General features: G+C 40.8%; 1 protein-coding gene across 1 annotated transcript in view; it reads left to right on the top strand.

The window, feature by feature from the left end:
• COL4A1 (collagen type IV alpha 1 chain) overlaps positions 1-12938 on the top strand; it is a 227669-nt gene extending 214731 nt beyond the window's left edge. Inside the window, 6 exon segments of the mRNA XM_038392118.2 lie at positions 94-192; positions 3966-4178; positions 5706-5883; positions 9184-9298; positions 10439-10611; positions 12111-12938. Of these exon segments, the coding sequence (XP_038248046.1) occupies positions 94-192; positions 3966-4178; positions 5706-5883; positions 9184-9298; positions 10439-10611; positions 12111-12192 (860 nt within the window). The 3' untranslated portion in view covers positions 12193-12938.
• Positions 12939-19218: the final 6280 nt, after the last annotated feature.

The raw sequence follows: 19218 nt of genomic DNA, 5'->3' as shown, positions 1-19218 counted from the left end.
TGCTTTTTTCCTGTTCTGCCACCCCATAATCCAAAAAGCAAGAACAAGTATGTCTCTGTGATCCAATTGTAATTATTTCTTATACTTCAACAGGAGTGACAGGACCTGAGGGTATACCTGGGCAACCTGGTGTTCCAGGATTTGATGGTCAACCTGGTCAGAAAGGAGAACCTGGTCCCTCTGGTCCCCCAGGTAGGTCTGTGTATTCTTTAAAGACTCTGTTCTTCATTACAAAGGGACTATAAAAGATTGCTTATTAAAAAAAATAAGGTTGGCAGTTGGATAAAGATGGCACAAGAAGCAGAGACACAAACACTTGTAGCATTTAAAAGCACATGGTCATTAAAGGAATTGCTGGCACCTCCAAGAGATTTTTTGATGTAATTTAGTGACAGATAAGGCTATTTCACATAGAATTAAATGGCCACATGTTATTTGCCACAGTCCTTTTAAAAGATGGAGGTAGATCAGATACCAGGTAAAGGAAATACAGTTACAGTGAATAAAAGATATACAGGTTCAAAACCTCCACCTTTCTGTTAGGATAGAGCTATCAGTTATAACTGCAGGTGAAGAAGTGTTAGATGCAATTATTAATAATGAAAAGACTCTGGCTTTAGAGAGATTACCTGTGGAATTTTATAATACCTTTATTGAGTGTCAGGTGTCTTTTTTACATGGCTTAATCTAGAAAAGAGATGACTCAGAAAGGAAATGTTCACAGTCTAGAAATATCTTCAAGATAACAATATATTCAAAAGAATAAATTATTCAGAGTCCTCAAAGTGATAGACTGGTGATCAGGAATCGAGAATTTAAGATCTCTGCCTAATTTTAACTAAACAGAAGTTAATATGGTACTTTAATTTAAATGATTTTTTTAGCCTAAATCAGACCTGAAAGAGTATTTTTATTTTGTAAAGATTCAGGGTTACATTGGAAGGATCTCTAAAAGTTTAAGCCTGATGTTTAGCAGCACTTTTAAAAGCAAAGAAAGAAATAGAGATTTTAAATAAATGAGAAAATCATTGCACAAGAAGGTGATGAATTAGGTCACCGTTAGGAACACTGTGCTCAGTTCTGGTTGTCTTATTATAAAAATGGTATTACAGAGATGGAAAAGGTACTGCAGAGGATAGCCAGAATGATTCAGTTATTTGCTGAATTTAGTTCTACAGAAAGGCAGAGAGACTAGGCCTCTGTCCTTTGGAAAGGAAGAAACCACAGTGAAGTATATACAGTTCTGATGGGAATAGAAAGGATAGAAGCTACAAGAGTATCTGATTTTCTGTCAATTTCAGGAACTAGGGGTATAAAACAAGCTAGGGGGAAGTCAGGTCCCAAAGGAGTCTAGGCACAATTTCAGTAGGCAGCACTGGTGGTAGACCATGTATGGAATTCTCTACAGAAGGCAGCAACTGGAACAGCTTTAATTAGGGTTAAAGGCAGAGTTAGACAAGTATTTGGAAGGCGGGGGAACATTACAAGAGAGAGTGTGAATCCAGCCTGGGATGCCGAACCCTTATTAATCCCTACAATACGTCCATTTATATAAAACGTTCCATGATAGTAGAATAGATTGTATTTGATTGGAAAATTATAAAAATGAAGGTGTGCAGAGGAATATCAGTAAACTAACAAGATTATAAGCAGTGTTTTGTATCTGTGTTGGTCCCAGGACATGAAAGAGGCAAGGTGGGTGAGATAATATCTTTTATTGAACTAACTTCCGTTAGTGAGAGAGACAAGCTTTTGAGCTTACACAGAACTCTTTTTCAGGTCACCTTGTCTCTCTAAGATGATAAGTAATTATTTCAGTTGAACTGATTGTTCTGTACAAAGCATTTGCAATATTGTATGTTAAGAACACAGCATAGTACTTACATACCATGGTAAAGGACACTTTAGAAAAACCTAAGAAAGATAGCTAAGTAAATCTGAAAATAATAGATGATAGCAATCCTAACCAGTATAATACTCTTGCAAAACAATTTCCATTATAATTTCCTTTTTCTCACATGCTTGTAACTTTCTGAAGTTCTGGGGTTGAAATTTCATGCTTGGTATCTGCCCACAGAGGAATAGTTTCAAAAAATTTAGACAAAATCCCTTCAGCCATTTGAATCATGAAAGCATAAAGAAACATTTTCCATTTTAAAAATAAATAAAATAGAACCATCTTTCTTATCCCATGGGGCTTACTCAAAAATAGATGAACTTTTAGATTTGATGACAGATTAGGCTATAATGAACAGTGTGTGTTTTGCTACGTTTGAAAAAAAATACATAAAATTACAAATACTTGAAAATGCAAGACTCAAAATGCACAGAAGAACATTCTGTGAGTGCACATAGATTGGACCAGCAACCACTGAAGTCAATAAGAGTGTATTTTTTTTACTTCAGTAGGCACTGGTCAGAGCCTAAGGTTACTGGTGTAACTTCATTGACTTTATTTACATCGATGGGAGATCAGAAACATGCCATTAAAGAGAGATGTGGTGTCCATGAATTGTAAGTGCAGTAAGCAATTTAGCGCTGTACATTTTTGTAGCCATTCATACCATTACCAAAGTTTGTTAACTGCAGAGGCTAAATCGATGCAGTGGGAGGTGGTGCTAGGAACTTGTGAAGGCTGTATTCCTTGGAAACTTTGGTCAATTTTGTTTGAATGAAGCAACAAAGAAGTTGTGCTGGGAAACATGGCAGACTTTTGTCCTCAGTAACCAATTAACACAATCAGAAGTTGCGGCTTGTAAGATCTGCCAGCAAACTAGTTCTTCACTAAGGATTTGACTGGCTCCAAAACACGAGACCTCTGTAGCTCTACTCCTCTAAAGCTTAGAGATCCGTAGGACCTGAACTTCTGAAAAACATCACAGGGCATATTTGAATGGAGGCTTCACTATAGCTGTGTGTCAAGGATCTTACAAGTACCATTGGCAAAGCCTGGAGTTCTTGCAATCTTAATAAAATCAAATCCTTTACGATTGTGCAGCCTGCTTTTCCAGTGCACCCAGTCCATAATGTTGACTGGGGCAGAGGCAGGCCAGGGCCTGAGGCCCACTTCTCTGCTCTCTTTCAGGTGATGCTCATCCCGTAAGGGTGAAGGAGAGGGCAGTCTCTGTGCATCCTCAAGCACGGAAGCTATATTTTTTCCCTGGCCCTTGCACAAGGCTGGCACAGAAAAAGGCTCCATCCACCCTCCTCTTCGCCCCATGTACACACTCTCAATGACAATCTGCCCTCTAGTATCTTCTGGTCCTTCTTTCCTCAGAAAATGTAAACTTCCATGTATTATGTATATTGTAAACAACATGGATGAACAAAATGGGCACTTTAACATTGCAAGAGAAACCCTTACTTTACAGAACTTGCTGATGTCTGAGTGCTTATTTTCCCCAGTCTTAATGTTGCATTCAAATTTTTTGTTGTTTTTTCATTTCATATGTGCTGTAATTTCAGACAGTTCAGATTCTTAACAGTGATTTCCTGGTAAGCAGCAATTCTCTAGTTCCCTTTACTTGCTTTAATTTCAGCTCCATCAGAAATTGGCACGCTTTTTCTCTGTAGGCATTCTTAGAGACATTTAATAATCATTCAAAGTACTTTGGTTTCCTTCACTTCCATTGTCTAAATTATTTTCCTTTATGTGTTAGAGTTTAAGAAATTAAAGAAAAGTGGTACTGAACACTGCAGAGTAATTTTTCTCTCCAGATATAACATTTAACTTTAGTGTAAGGTTAAATACAAAACATTATGCAAATACATAAGGCATAATCATTTGTTTCCTGATAATTTACAATTTTTATCATTGACACTGTGTGCAGTCTGCTCAACAGAGTGCCATAATACAGAAGCTGTGTATGTTGAAAATAAATATGCAATTGATGGCTCAGATTGGATTCTCTCTATCAACACTTCTAGAAATAAAAAAGAGGTAAATGTGACTTTCTGTCTTGTAGGTCCACGAGGAGCCAGAGGTCCACCAGGCCCTGAGGGTTTACCAGGGTCAATGGGCCCACCAGGCACACCATCTGTCGCTCATGGCTTCCTTGTTACCAGACACAGCCAAACCATTGAAGAACCAGAATGTCCACCTGGAACTAAACTGATGCACTATGGCTACTCCTTACTTTATGTACAAGGCAATGAAAGGGCACATGGTCAGGATTTGGGTAAGAAATCATAAAATAAATGAAATAAGATGTTAGCATGCATTACTGATGAATGTGTAGTGCAGCTTCATTTAATTACAAACTAAACATTTATCTCATTCATAGGCTCGTACTACACTACGTAGAGCACAGACTGAATCATAATCATACTTATAGCTATTATAGTGCTATTTCCAGCACTGCACAAACAGACTGCATAATAATCATACTTACTTATAGCTATTATAGTGCTTTTCCAGCACCGCACAAACATGCACTAATGCACTAAGGAGCGTGATGGGATACACCCCCATCCCACTGGTAGAAAAGCTTAGGTGCACCTGCAGAACATGCTCTACCTGGAGAAGAAGAGCTTATAAAGGTGCAACTAGCCACAGAAAAGGGGGGAAATTTGCCTGGGAGCAAGGCAAATTTGCCTAGGAAAGCTGCTAGGGACTGCTAGTGAGCTTGAGTAACAAGGGGAGCTCAGTCTGAGGCAGTGGCCAGCCTAAGTGGCCAGGGAGCCTTTCCTTCTCCCCCCAGTCCCCACACCTTCAACTTTTGGCAGGGGAAGATTGACATTACAAGCTTATTACTGACAAGGGCCCTGAAGGGCTGCTTCCCATCAGTGACCTGTGGCGGGATCTGGAAAGCACCTCCAGGGACTACAGAGACAAGTGAATTGTAGCTGGACTCTGAAAAGACCCTGGGAGTGAGCTGAACACCTGCTGGGAATAGTGAGATTGCTCACAAGTGGGGCTCCCGTAGGCAGGGCTTAAATTCAGCCAGAGCTGTCCAGAGCAGAGCACCAGCAAATATTTTCAACACCCCCCATGGAGTTTTTATAGCAAGTTGGGGGTGGAGGGGCCTGGGTGGCTCAGGAAAATACTCCATGAGAATTTTAGTCCTGCCCATAGGTGACCTAGGGGCAAGAGACTCAATGAGACTACAGCCGAGCGCAGAGTGCGGGTCAGCCGACTACAAGGAGACAATGACTTCTTTGATCAAGAGCCTCGGGCATTCAAGGCATTGCACATTTATAATATATTTGATTGCTAGTTTGATTACTAGCTAGTAATCAAAAATATCATCTTTGTTTAATGTAAAGGTACTGGTGTTACTGAAAACCCCTTAAGTTTTGCATTCCCTGACTTTTTATATTTAAGTTTGTGACCTTATTGTTGCTTTAATGTATCTTTTGGGATTTGATAAACAAATATACAATTCTAGAAACAACCATTATATAAACTGGATTACCATGGAGCTGAGGGAAAAAAATTATTTTAAAGTCTGATTGTGGTCTGCCATTGGGATTTATAAAGGAGCAAAACAAGCTAGCCCTCCCCTCTCAGACTGATATCAGAACCTCTCTTATGCTCTGACCATCCTGCTGGAGAAAGCCATGAAGTGAGTTTCAGACCTAGGGTTGCCATGTTAGCACTTTAAACATTGTGCATTGTCATCAAAATTGCACTGATTAAAATATGCCGTTGCCAAATATTCACTTGAACGGAGTTTTACACATTAACCTTTTTATTACACTTTCAGGCACAGCAGGGAGCTGTCTCCGTAAATTTAGCACTATGCCATTCTTGTTCTGCAACATCAATAATGTATGCAACTTTGCATCAAGGAATGACTATTCTTACTGGCTGTCTACTCCTGAACCAATGCCAATGAGTATGGCTCCTATCACTGGTGACAATATCAGGCCATTCATCAGTAGGTGAGTATTGCTCTTGCCGCATTGGTTATGAATATGCAGAAGACCTATTAAAAATAGAGCTGGTCAAAAAATTTTCATCAAACTTTTTTCATATCATTCAGAATATCCTGATTTTATTTTCAATTAAATGACTGAAAAATTTCCTTATTGATTTGAATTAAAATTAAAATATTTTGAGTTCCCCACCATTTCCAATGGAAAAAGTGAGGAGAATCCCAAGACAAAAAATGGTTATTTTGATTCATATGAAACAAATATGTTTATTTTGAATCGATTCATTGAAAATATACAACAGGAAATTTTGAACTAAACAAAAATTTTGATTTTTATCGAAAATTCCAAGGGAAAAAATAATTTCTGTTTTTATTCTCAGCTCTAATTAGAAGCACTTTGTGGCTCAATATCTTTTCCCTTTCAAAAATATATCAATGTCTGTTTTAACTATCATGCGGTATGCTGGGTTTCTTACTTTGTTTTGGACATTGTTTTGGTGCTTGAATACAACTAGTGCTAGTTTAAAGCAAACAACATTGCAAAGGAACCCAGGTGTAGTACTGTAACACAATCATTTACTATTTGTAGAACTGACTCCTCAGCTGGTGTAAACTGATGTAGTTGCGTTGAGCTCATTTGAGCTGCACCAGTTTACATCAGCTGTGGATTTGGTCCCATTTTTTTTTTCATTTACTAGCATAAACTGTGTCCAGATATAACATGCACAAGGCTTAGGGCAGAAGAGATCACATGAACTTAGTGGGCTGCACCACTCTGATTTAATTAGAAACTGTCAAAGGAGCTCCAACATCTTACTAAATTGATAATCATGACACGCAGGGGTCAGGCAGGGCCTTTGTAGGCCGTCCTGATCCTAGAGTGTAAGGTTATGCCTACACTGCATCTGGAAGGAGGCTTCTCAGCTTGGATAGACAGACACATGCTAGCTCTGCTCAAGCTAGCATGCTAAAAATAGCAGTGTGGCTACAGTGGCATGGGCAGTGGCTCGGGCTAGCTCCCCAATTGCATACCCAGGAGGTTGGGTGGGATTGAACTCAGGCAACTAGTCCAACCAACCACTTATGCTACTGGGTCCATACTGCTATTTCTAGTATACTAGCTCAAACAGCGCTAGCATCTGCATTGGGAAACATCCTCCCAGCTGCTGTGTAGACACCCTAGCAATTCCTGCTGCTTTCTCCCTACCATGGAGATGAGTGGGAGTGGAAATTGCTCTGGTGGGCATTCTGGGGGTAGGGGTATGACACATTTGTCTATATATATTAACAGTCCAGACAATTCTAAGGTAACATCCCCCATCGTAGGTATCCAGTGTATCAGAGTACTTAGTATGGCGATTTGTTTCTCATCTAACAAGCTAAGGGCCAATTTTTAAAAAGCATTCATAAGAATGAAATATTACTCCTTCTGCATGGCAACACAATTCTGTGTGTCCCCAGACTTGGAGTTTTATGTGTAAATTATGTAGTTGGACCCAACTTATGCAAATATTACTTCTGTACTTAATTCCCAGGTTGTTTACACCCAAAATGCCTCAAAATTAGATTGTGTAGATTTTGGCCAAGATTTAAAAAAAAGAGTAAGGATTTGGGGTGTCTGCCTTTTTTTGTGCCCTACTGGAGATGCCTTAAAAGGATTTAATTTTCAGAAAATGGTGAGTGCCCACCCTCTGAAAACTAAGCCCCATTAAGTTGTTCATGTTAGGCACCCAAAATTCCTTGAGTCGCTCTTGAAAATCTTGAACAAAGAGACCACTGTTGAAATTTGCCCTTAAACTGCCCACTATCCTACGCATACAGAGTACCTATTGTGATTTATATATATTTGTAGATCTTGCAGCTTTCCCTTAAGCCCTGATTTCTAAAAGAATCTACTGTGCCAAGAGTTGCCATTGCAGGGTGGTATACAGTGAAATTATTTTAATATGTTCTTTTGTATCTATGCATGCCACTGTAAACTCAAAGCAGAAGGCTATCTTCATATTCTGTCAGTTTCTTTTATTATTTGAAACTTAAACCATCATCATCCTGCATCGAAAAATTGAAAAGATGTAAAAGTGTCACTTGCCTGCCCTGGTTCAAGAGACTTTCTTTGTTCCAAAGTCATTCATTGATGCACCAGAAATCTGTTGAAGCAAAGCAAGTGCCAGGCGCCTTTTACATTCTATTTTTTTCTCTTTCATTGCTGTGCTTCTTAAAATAACCACATAGTTTTTGTGCTGGAATTCAAGGCAGTGTATGAATCCTTTTAAGTCAAACGTAGATGCCTTCACTCTGAATTTCTTTGTTTTTCTGGTTTTAGCAGAATCCAGCGTATGCCTGCTTGTTATACTTAATTTCTCTGGTAGTCTGATAATGCAATACAAAGCTGTTCATGTCTAGGTATCTGGTTTGAACCAAAAGGGCCAGTGCTAATTGCTATTTTTAGGGCTGTGCTGCAAGCAAGGAATTAGTGGTCCCAGTCAAATTCCTAATTAGCAGGAGCCCATATGATTATCATTTGCATCATAACTGGCATTTATTAGTACATTGTTTGGCAGTCTTAGCAAAGAGAGAGAGACACCCACCAAGGAGTTTCTGAGCCTGAGCCTCCTGCTTATTTTGGGGCTCAGCAGGTCAGAAGTAGAATGTACATACCTGAACTAAAAGAATCTTTGTTTGCAAACCTCTCAGAATGTTGGTTTCTCAAGCCCTGTGTTCCAGTTGGATGGCTAAGTTGTCCTTTATTCAGAGATAAGGACTCCAGACATAAACAAAAGTCACTTTTAAAGGGAATACATATGAAACCCTCCTCTTTAAATGTTTCACTGGCCTTCCCAAGAAGTCTTCAGTTCCTCCAAGAAGTGCTGGTGTTGTCTCCAGAAGTCAAAAAGTCTACAGCTAAAGCAATTTGTTGTTCCTATTTGCTCCTGGTCTCACCAGACCTTCTTCTAGTTCTTTAGCCATTTTCCCTTCAGTATTAATAACATTGCACATATGCTGGCTGTTGAAATTTAAAATTTAAAAGAGAAAAAAGGGTAAATGTATTAAACTATTCAGTTTATAATAATAAGGCCCTTCCTTTCTCCAGTGAAGACAAGTAGGATTAGTGATTCCAATGCTTAACTGTCATAAGAACATAAGAACGGCCATACTGGGTCTGACCAAAGGTTTGACTTTTATAATAGGGAAAGTAAAAAGGACTGGAGTGTTGATCTTGTAAATTCTGTACTTGCTGTGCAAATAACTCCCAAAAAGAGGAAATATTCCAAGTACACTGAGTTCTTTGCTGTCATGTTCTTTATAGATGTTCTGTGTGTGAGGCTCCTGCCATGGTAATTGCAGTTCACAGCCAAACAGTTCAAATACCATCGTGCCCTGAAGGCTGGATGTCACTTTGGATTGGTTACTCCTTTGTAATGGTAAGTGCACCAGGACCTCACCTGGATCAGAAAAATAATTTATGTTGGTGTTTGATATATTCCTGCTTTTAAAAAGGTACTGTCTACCTGTGCCTTTGCAGGGAAACAAGGGTCAGAGTATGAGGTCTCTGCTCTTTTGGTGACTTTAGAAACATGTTGGCTATTTAGTTAATGTGAGAGAATAATTTAGTAACAATTCACTCTCTAGTTTCTAGCAAAGTAATTCCTCTCGCAAAACACACTGTCATTCCCTTGTTTACAGCTTCTGCACAAAGCCCAAGGACTAAGTGAACATGGAAATTAACAGACCTTCCTATTGTCCCTCCAGATCAGAGTTGAGCACCTTCACAGAGCAATATAGAGCCACTGCCTCTGCTCTTCCTGATCTCTCCATGAAAAGGGCCTTTGTCCAGCTGAATTTTTGATCTTTTGTGCAGTCTCTGGTGTGCTTCAGTACCAAACTTTATCTGACACAGTCTCTGGTAACACAAGGCAATTCAGTTCTGTGGGCCCTAACACCAGTAGGATGATACTCCAAGATACTCTCCCTGATTGCCTTCAACACCGTGCTCCTCTCAGGGCCCAAGATACCCTTCCCCTGGGACCCATTGCTCCCACTATCCTCCCAGTTTTCCCAGACTCCCACTGCCCCCAACTGGCCACCCATTATCCCAAAGCAGGGGGAAAGAGCTGCAGCAGGTTCTCCACCACATTACTGAAAAAAGGGAGGAAGTGCATATGGCAAAGTATTGGTTTAAAAGAGTTACAACCTACTGTCACTGAGAGCTTGTGTATATTACCTGCTGGATTGACAGGTAGTGATCGATCCAGCGGGGGTCGATTTATCGCATCTAGTCTAGACGCGATAAATCGACCGCCAAGCGCTCTCCCATCGACTCCAGTACTCCACCAGGGCAAGAGGTGCAGGCGGAGTCAATGGGAGAGCATCAGCTGTCGACTTACGGCAGTGAAGACACCGCAGTAAGTAGATCTGAATACGTCAACTTCAGTTACGTTATTCACGTAGCTGAAGTTGCGTACCTTAAATCAATCCCTGCCCCCCCCACACCCCCCCCAGTGTAGACCAGGCCTAAAGAGCTAGATATTTCTAATCTGGTTGATTTACTTGCATTTTCCCAGCATACCAGCGCTGGTGCTGAGGGTTCCGGACAAGCTCTGGCATCTCCAGGTTCCTGTCTAGAGGAGTTCCGCAGTGCTCCCTTCATAGAATGCCATGGTCGTGGAACTTGTAATTATTATGCAAATGCTTACAGCTTTTGGCTTGCCACTATAGAGAGAAATGAGATGTTCAAGTAAGTTATAGTTGATTTTTCTTTCTAAAATCCATATTCACAGTTCACTATACATCTGTAAAAGCAACAGTGTGAAACTTGCTTTAATGTTACACTAGGATTGTTCTAGATTAAGTTTAAAAGATGAATAGCTATTGGTAGTCTATTTGGATTAAGATATACAGTTAAAATGTTTGTAAAAATAATGCTTTTTGCGAGAAATAGTGAATATACATAATTGGTAGTATTTACCAAATGAAACTTATTTACAGTATTCCTTTTTGGGATGACCTAAGCGTGTTTGTACCTCCATTACACCTGTGTTTCACTTGTGTGATTTCAGTTGTAATTGGGATACACTGACATCTTCATAGAAATTAACCCAGAGCATAATCTAATCCCTAGTGGATATTAGCTCATAATAGAACCACTGCAAACTAGCACAGCTGTTGACATCTCCTCAGAAAGGGTATGTCTGCATTGCAAATAAAAACCTGTGCCAGCTGACTTGGGCTCACAAGGCTTGGGCTAATAGGGTATTTAATGGTGGTGTAGACGTTCAGGCTCGGGCTAGAGCCCAGACTCTAGGATACTGCAAGATGAGAGGATCCCAGAGTTTGGGCTGCAGCCCCAAGTCCAAACATCTATACCATAGTTAAACAGACTCTTAGTCTGAGCCCTGTGAGCCCGAGTCAGCTGGCATGGGCCAGCTGTGGATGTCTAATTGCAGAGTAGACATACTCAGAGAGGCAGAGAACTGAATGAGCTTGAACAATTATTTATCATTCACCCGTGAGCTTTACCCTATGCAGAAGGGCCTATGCACAACTTCTGTACTATTTAGGCTCTAAATTGAGGAATTAAGTGATGCAAAGCCTTGTGCTAACCCCTACACAAGAATAAATATCACTCTTTAGTACAAGGAAGGCTACGTAGAGAAAAAGAGAGAAGAATGAGCATCATAGTTACTTTATTCCTTATGTCCCTCACAAGGAGAGAACTGTAAAGCTTGGCATCCCTTTCTCTTTATGTACACCACAGAAACAGTCCTAGTTTGTACATCATACATCCTTGGGTAGGGAACCAAACCTGCAACCTTACCTCATGTGAATTTGAATTGCAGGCTTGAGGTCTGGATTATTAAAGGCCCACAGTCAATTAAAAAAATCACACTTCTGTCTGAAAATATTTTACCCACTTTTGTTTTTAATAATTCCTTATTACTAAAGACTTGAGAGACAGATCTTTTTCAGTTTGTTTTGTTTATTTTGACATCACTTTGTATATAGTCATCCCCCCCCACCCCCATTAAAAATAGCAAATTATTATGACTGATTTTCTCGAAGACATGACCAGATAGTCTTCAGTGACCTAGGCACTTGATTCAACTCTGCCCTGGCTTTCTCAATTTTTCATTAACAAACTAAACTTCTGTATTAAAAACACTGCCAAGTTAACAAACTTGCAAACTGATATTTTTGTATTAGCAGTTATTGATGGTTGTCCATTTTTTTTTATAGGAAACCTACACCTTCAACTCTGAAAGCAGGGGACTTGCGCTCAAACGTTAGCCGTTGTCAAGTCTGTATGAGAAGAACATAATGACTTTTGAATTTCAACTAACGTCACAACATGGTGCTATTTGTTTAACAGCAGTGAAGCTTAGACTTATATCATATGTACCTCATTGTTGTCCAGTATGAAAACAGTAAAGTGCCTTATAGGAACTTGCATAACTAACACACCCTGCTTTACTGGCCCTGTATTTGCTGAAGAAGAAAAGAGACAACAAAGATAAGCTTCAAATACCAAATGGCACTTTTGGTAAAAGAAATTTGTATGTAAATGCAATGCACTGACAGTATAAACAAGCCAGAGTTCATGCAGAAAAATTCAAAGGTGCTAGGAGGTATGTTGTTGTGCCTTACTTTTGACTCCCCTTTCTTGTATTATATATTTAGATTCATTTCTCCTATCCAGATATGTATGCTATTACCATTGTATAGATATCTCAAAATTCCAGACTCTTAGGTATGTACTTATTGTTCCTGTACAAAGTAATACTAATATAAAGAAGAGTTTTGTGATTACAGATTATGGTTAAACAGCAGTATCCATATTTTCAAAACATAGGGTGCCATCCAGCTTGCTTTTCTATTTGTAGTGCTTACTTCCACCCTAGTCCTATTGGTTTCAGTGGGACTATGCTCCAAAGGAAGGGTTTCCCAAACTAGTTCCACAAATGAGCAATTAAGTGTTTCTGCTATGTTTGGTACTATGCAGCTTCTTCATGCAATGGAACAAATTTTCCTGTGGAATAAGGAATGGTCCAATTGTGGTTAGGAAAATATATATATATATATATATATATATATATATATATATATATAAGTAATTTATATAGGTATCAACAATTAGACAAATCAAGCTTTGAATTTGTTATAATTTCAAAAAGAAGCTTACATAATTTTTCCTCTTTTTCAATACAGTGTCATAAATTAGATGTTAAATGCCAAAATACTTAATGTGAAACATCTGTTTTCTATCGCTCATTTCAATACCTAACTGTAAATTGCAGAGAATGAACCCAGGTTAATGGCTATTTGTGTTTATTATAGTAAAACATGCTTTGTGCTTACAGTGTTTATTCTGTATTTAATATTTTCAGGGTTTTAAAAACTAATCACACACTGAATGACTTGACTTTCAAATTTAAAAGGCCTTAATTTTGTTAATATTCCCTCTCCCCCGAAAGTTTTTCGAAGTGTTCAAAAAAATAATTCTATTGGATCTCTATGCAAATATTATGATGTTTGAGCACATCTGTGTCTAAAACTATTTTATAGACTATAACCATGCAAATACCAAAATATTTTTTAGAATGCCAAGGACTTTTATGTTATTTCTTAAATTTTATGTATTTCGTAAAAAATCAAATTTGTAATAAAACTATTTGTGTAAATTTTTTTTACTAATTTGTTATTCCTGTTTACCCAGCATCAATAAATTATTTCTTAATAAGCTACTAATAAATGCACAAGCTTGATGTAACCCTAGATCACTTTTGTTCTGCACATCTTGCAACCATAAAATATTTTTGACAGGCAGAAATAAGGACATAGCTCTGACACCTTATAAGAACTAGGAATGGAAGGCAAAACATGGTTGACACGTTATCGACACAGATCTTATGTTGAGGTGTTTGGGGTTTTTTCAAATTAAAAATCTCACTTGAATGAAATCACAGGTCAAAAAGCTAGTTGTACATATTTCTCACTATTCCTTTGACTCTTTCGTGCATGTAGTGAGGTGGAGTGGCCTCCCTCCAAACTGGAGAGCGAGGGACCACTACAGTCCTCCTGCTGGGCAAAGCTGAATCTGCCCCGACCTGGCACTGGAAGTCCTGTGGTGGGACAGGAAGTATAAAAGGAGAGCCCTGGAGCTCAATTGGGGGTGGACCATCAGAAGGAGCAAAGATCTTTGCAGGAACCTGGACTAGCCGCTGAGTGGAGCTGTGCCCTGTGGTCGGAGATGGCCGAGTATCACAAGGAGCTTCCAGGACTGCTGTCAGATGAGTGCTCTGAGGAGCTGTGGGGACTGCCCGTGGCCAAGTACCCTGAGGAGACAGAGGACCTTTGGACCATGGAGCTCTACACCCTGACTATGGTAGAAAACAACATAGGTGACCCAGATTTTATTTGGGTTCTGCTGCTGGAGAGTGAGTCAGCGTGTTTCAGGAGGATCGCCACCAATCTGCCACTGTTGGGGCCCTGGGCTGGGACCTGATAGAGTGGGGTGGGCCTGGACCCCCAAGCAATGTATGGTGCACAACTAGCTGAGTGGAATGAGAGGAGAATAAGAATATAGCAAGGCAACAGATTGTGTGGGAAATTATTCATATATTCTTCTTAGTAGTGGTGTCTGGAAGGAAACCAAAGCAGAAGTTCAGCTTGCTTTTCAGACTCAGGCCACACATGCTGGTGTGGCAGGTTTTTTATTTACACTCAACACCTTACCCGGTAGGCAGATCAGAATTAAATTTTGCCTGCAGTTGGATGACCCAAACTATCAGACAATTGGATTTTCTAAGGCTTGCATGTGAGTTTAAGCCTAGTCTGAGAAAACATCTTTTGGCTGGCGAAGGACTGATAACGGGGTTCACACTAACCTCTTTTCTTAATAAAAAAGAATGTGACAGCAAGACCTGTTTAAGTTTGAAAGACTGATTAGATAGTATTTAGAAGTCTTAATTATTTACTAATGATTATTTATTTAGTAATCATTATCTACTAAAATGCTCTAAAAAAATTTCCTGCCCCAAATGCCTTTTGTACCAATGTTAGTATATACAGTAATAAGTGGGGGAAAGTCAGGCATAATGTCTGAGCACTTGCTTTTGATGACCTAGATGAAGCTGAATAGCTGCCCATGCACTAAGGTAGAAAAGTGAAATTTTCATAGCAACCCGCTCTTATATTACAAAAGTATATAATCAGTAGTCATATATTTAAGCAATCAGGGTCAGCATTGTTGCTTCAGTGTGGCTGATTATATGGATAGGAACTCTGAATAGATCATTTGTTAAAATAAAGTTATCTTGTATACACCCAGATTACACGATATAATTTTCCCAATAAAAATTCAATTCATTGTGTAAACCTGACTTGTATGCAGTACTTGAAGACAACCCTTCATGCCCCCAATACGCTTCTAAAACTGCAGATGGTGCCCTTGTTCTCTTTATACAATACAGGAAAAACAGAACATTAGTATATCTAACAAATGCTCCTTTCCTGCTTGTCTCTCTAATTTCCTCTCCAAATTGGAGGAAAGTAGTTTTCAATATAAACACACTGGATATATGCATATGTTGACATGTAAAAATCTGATAAAATATTCCAAAATATATATTGATACAAATAACTACATCCAATGGTTTTCCTAATATTTTGAACACATGCAGATTTTCTAACAATTATGTAAGATCAGTTTCTAATTATGGGATTTATCATTTTGTAAAGGTAAGTTCTTTGATGAAACATATTTTCCTACAAAATAGCTTCCCTGAGAGCAATATCCCCTTATCAGTAGGGCCCTACCAAATTCATGGACCATTTTGGTCAATTTCACAGCCAGAAGGTTTTAAAATTAGTCAATTTTACAATGTCAGATGTAACTGTGGGTGTCCCGACCCAAAATGGGATCATGAGGGGTTCACAGGATTGCCACATTCACTTCTGTGCTACCTTCAGAGCTGGGCTCTGAAGGCAGCAGCCACCAAGCTTCCTGCAGCTAGAGGAGGTTAGTGGAGGTGGTTCTGATCTCCCCTGAGCTTCTGAGAGTGCCAGAGCAGGGAGCTCCTAGCTGCTAGTCCCAGCCAGTGGCAGATTAATGCAGGAGCCTTGGCCAATTGGGGGATCCCCCAAAAATGGGCACCCTGAGCCCAGTCAGCAGCTGTGGGGCTGAGGCCCCGAGCTGGGGCATCTAGAACCTAGGCGCCCCAAGTCCTGGCTGCAGTCGCAGGGGCTGAAGCTCCGAGGCCAGTTTTGGGACTGCTGCAGTGCAGAAGTGAGGGAGGTACACCCTCACTTCTGCACTGCCTCTAGAGGTGGGTCTGATCTCCCCACTGAGAGCAGTCATGCACAGGAAGGACAACTCCTGTCTCTCTCCCCAGCCCAGGCTGGACTAGCAGCTAGGAGCCCCTGAGTGGGCCACTCCCAGCAGCACGGGGTGATTGGATTTCACAGGGCAGGTCTTATTTAACGGTCCATGACATATTTTTCATGGCCATAAAATTGGTAGGGCCCTACTTATCAGGCTCCTGGAAAAATGACAGCATGAAATGTGGGTTAGCTATTTTTAAACAAATATGCTACAGTTTTATGACTTTCTGCAAAGTCATTTATTAGCTCCTTTTGATAACATAAAAAATCCTGCTTAATCCAAAATTAATTGCACAAGATGTCAATGTCTATAAAGCATGGGGTCACTTATCATGAAATGATAGAGTTTATGATTCTAAGGAATAGTAGGAGGAAAAACAGCAGAATGAACTTCGAGAAGGCAGATTTTAAAAAAATCAGAGAATTGGTAGGTAAGCGCCCATGGGAAGCAAGTCTAGGGGGAAAAAATGAGTTTAGGAGAGTTGGGAGTTGTTTAAAGAGACCATGCTGGCTTAATCAGGAGATCTTCAGTGACCTGAAATTCAAAAAAGAGTCCTACAAGTGGAAACTAGGTCAAATTACAAGGATGAAAATATATATATTGTGATACAGGAGGGCCAGGGAGCAGTGGTAGAGGGGAAATATATAAGCCCTAGGCTAATTAAGACATGGTTCCCTATAGACTAGAGAGGGTGGCTACAGGTTAATTGGAGCACCTGTAGTCAATTAAGCCATCAGGAACTTAATAAAAACCCCTGCTTCAGGCAGTCGGGGAGGAGGAGGAAGGAGAGAGGACTGGAGCTTGGAGGTGTGTTGTAAGATTTGAAAGACAAGAGAACCGAAGTAAGGGAGACCCTGCCCCAGCAGGGGAGGGAGACTTCCTCCTCCAGCGTCTAAGAATCGAAGGTTCCCCACCCAAGGGGGAAGAACCTGCAGGGGTTGAGAGGGGCTGGGGTTCAGAGTGAGGAGCAAACCCAGACCTCTCCCCTGCTTCCCTCCTCTACCACCTTCCCTAGCTACTAGCGGGGACCTCAGCAGCCAAAGAGCAGGGGCAAGGGGTGGTGTCTTAGCCCCCCTGCCAAGAAAAGTTCAGGACCCACCATATTAACATCGGCCTTCTTGCCACAATATGCACACACACACAAAACACACAAGCATGTATAGACAAAATCAGAAAGGCCAAGGCACAGAATGAGATTAAACTAGCTAGGGACATAAAGGACATCAATAAAACATTTACAATTACACTAGAAGCAAGAGGAAGACAAGGACAGGGTAGGCCCATTACTCTATGAGGAGGTTTCAGAGTAGCAGCCGTGTTAGTCTGTATTCGCAAAAAGAAAAGGAGTACCCGTGGCACCTTAGAGACTAACAAATTTATTAGAGCATAAGCTTTCGTGAGCTACAGCTCACTTCATCGGATGCATTTCTATGAGGAGGGAAAGTCGGGAAAAAAAACAGAAAATGCAGCAATGGCCAAAGAGTTAAATGCCATTTTTGTTTCAGTTGTCACCAAAAAAGTTAGCAGTGACGGGATGACTAACATAGTGAACGTCAGTGTAAATGGGGTAGGATCTGAAGCTAAAATAAGAAAAGAACAAGTTAAGAATTATTTGGAGAATTTAGATGTCTTCAAGTTAACAAGGCCTGATGAAATACATCCTAATACTTAAGGAACTGGCTGAAGAGCTCTGAGCCATTAGCAGAATCCAAATAAACTGAAATTTTCAGTATTCAGGTGATCTTCGAGTGCTTGCTCATGTTGATTCCACGTGCACAGTTGCCGGAGACTTTTATCTTAGCAGTATCCATAGGGCCAGCTGTGGCACCCCCTTGAGTGCCATGCACGGCATCAGTATATCAGGCACTGCCACCCTAGGTCTTCTCAGTTCCTTCTTACTGTCCATGGTGACTGGTCAGAGTGCCTCTTTCCTTTGCTTCACAAGTGATCAGTGGTTTTTCCTACTCTTCGAACCTCCTGTTCCAGCTGTAAATAGTTTGTTTTTATAATAGATTAGTTAGTAAGTAGCTCTTAAGTACTGTAGTTAGTCAATCAGGGTTCTGACGGGGACTTTGCCTCAGGTGGGGCATGCCCCAGTCTCTGGGTTTTAAGCCCTGCTCTGACTGCAACAGGTCTATGCCTATTAGTGACTCACATAGTAGCTGTTTGAAGTGCCGAGGGGAATCCCAGGTTAAATAGAAGTATCATATCTGTAAGAACCTTCTTCCCAGGACACAGAAAGAACGTGACATTTGCTTGAGGGCCCACCCCACAAGAGGGCATGGGATTCACCATCGAATCCGGGGAGTGGTAGGGGACCTAGACTGATGGCGCAGTCAACTCCTTCTCAGCTCCCAGCGCCCAGAAAGCAAAAGACTCCCCCACCGCAGCTGGCACCGTGTGCGGTGATGGACCCAGCAAGGCTCCCTGCAATGTCAAGCAGCTATGAAGGCCTCCCAAAGGGCAAATGAGTGCTCTCGGCTAAGGCAGAGCTCTTTGTCGCCAGGCCCTTGGTCTCCGCATCAGCCCAGGTCAGCGGTTCGTTGCTACAGATCTCTAGCACTCTGCTTCCGGTCTCCCAGAGGGAAGCGCCAGTCTTCTTACAGTTGGCACAAGTCATCTTCATGCTGACGGTCACCGTCACTGAGGTCTCAGGGACACTCCCCACCATGGTGCCACTCTCCCTACTCCTGGCACCAGTCTGACTATTTGAGGTACCAGTCACCCACGGTGATGGTTAGCTGCCAAACCCCTTCCCTTGTAGGGTATGATGCCCCTGGCCCTCCCCCGGTGGTTCAGTCATTGTCCTCCTCGCCAGATGAGGCGGTGGCAGGACCCTCCCATGTTAGCCCACTGGACCACTTTAAGGAGCACCAAGCCCTGCTCTGATGGGTGGCCACTAACTTAGGGCTAGAGGCAGAAAAGGTGGCAGAGCAATCAGATACTTTGTTCAATGTGCTCTCT

The sequence above is a fragment of the Dermochelys coriacea genome, chromosome 1, assembly GCF_009764565.3.
Source record: "Dermochelys coriacea isolate rDerCor1 chromosome 1, rDerCor1.pri.v4, whole genome shotgun sequence".
Lineage (NCBI taxonomy): Eukaryota > Metazoa > Chordata > Testudines > Dermochelyidae > Dermochelys > Dermochelys coriacea.
Note: the sequence above shows the minus strand (reverse complement) of the source record. Positions and strands in the feature narration are given on the sequence as shown.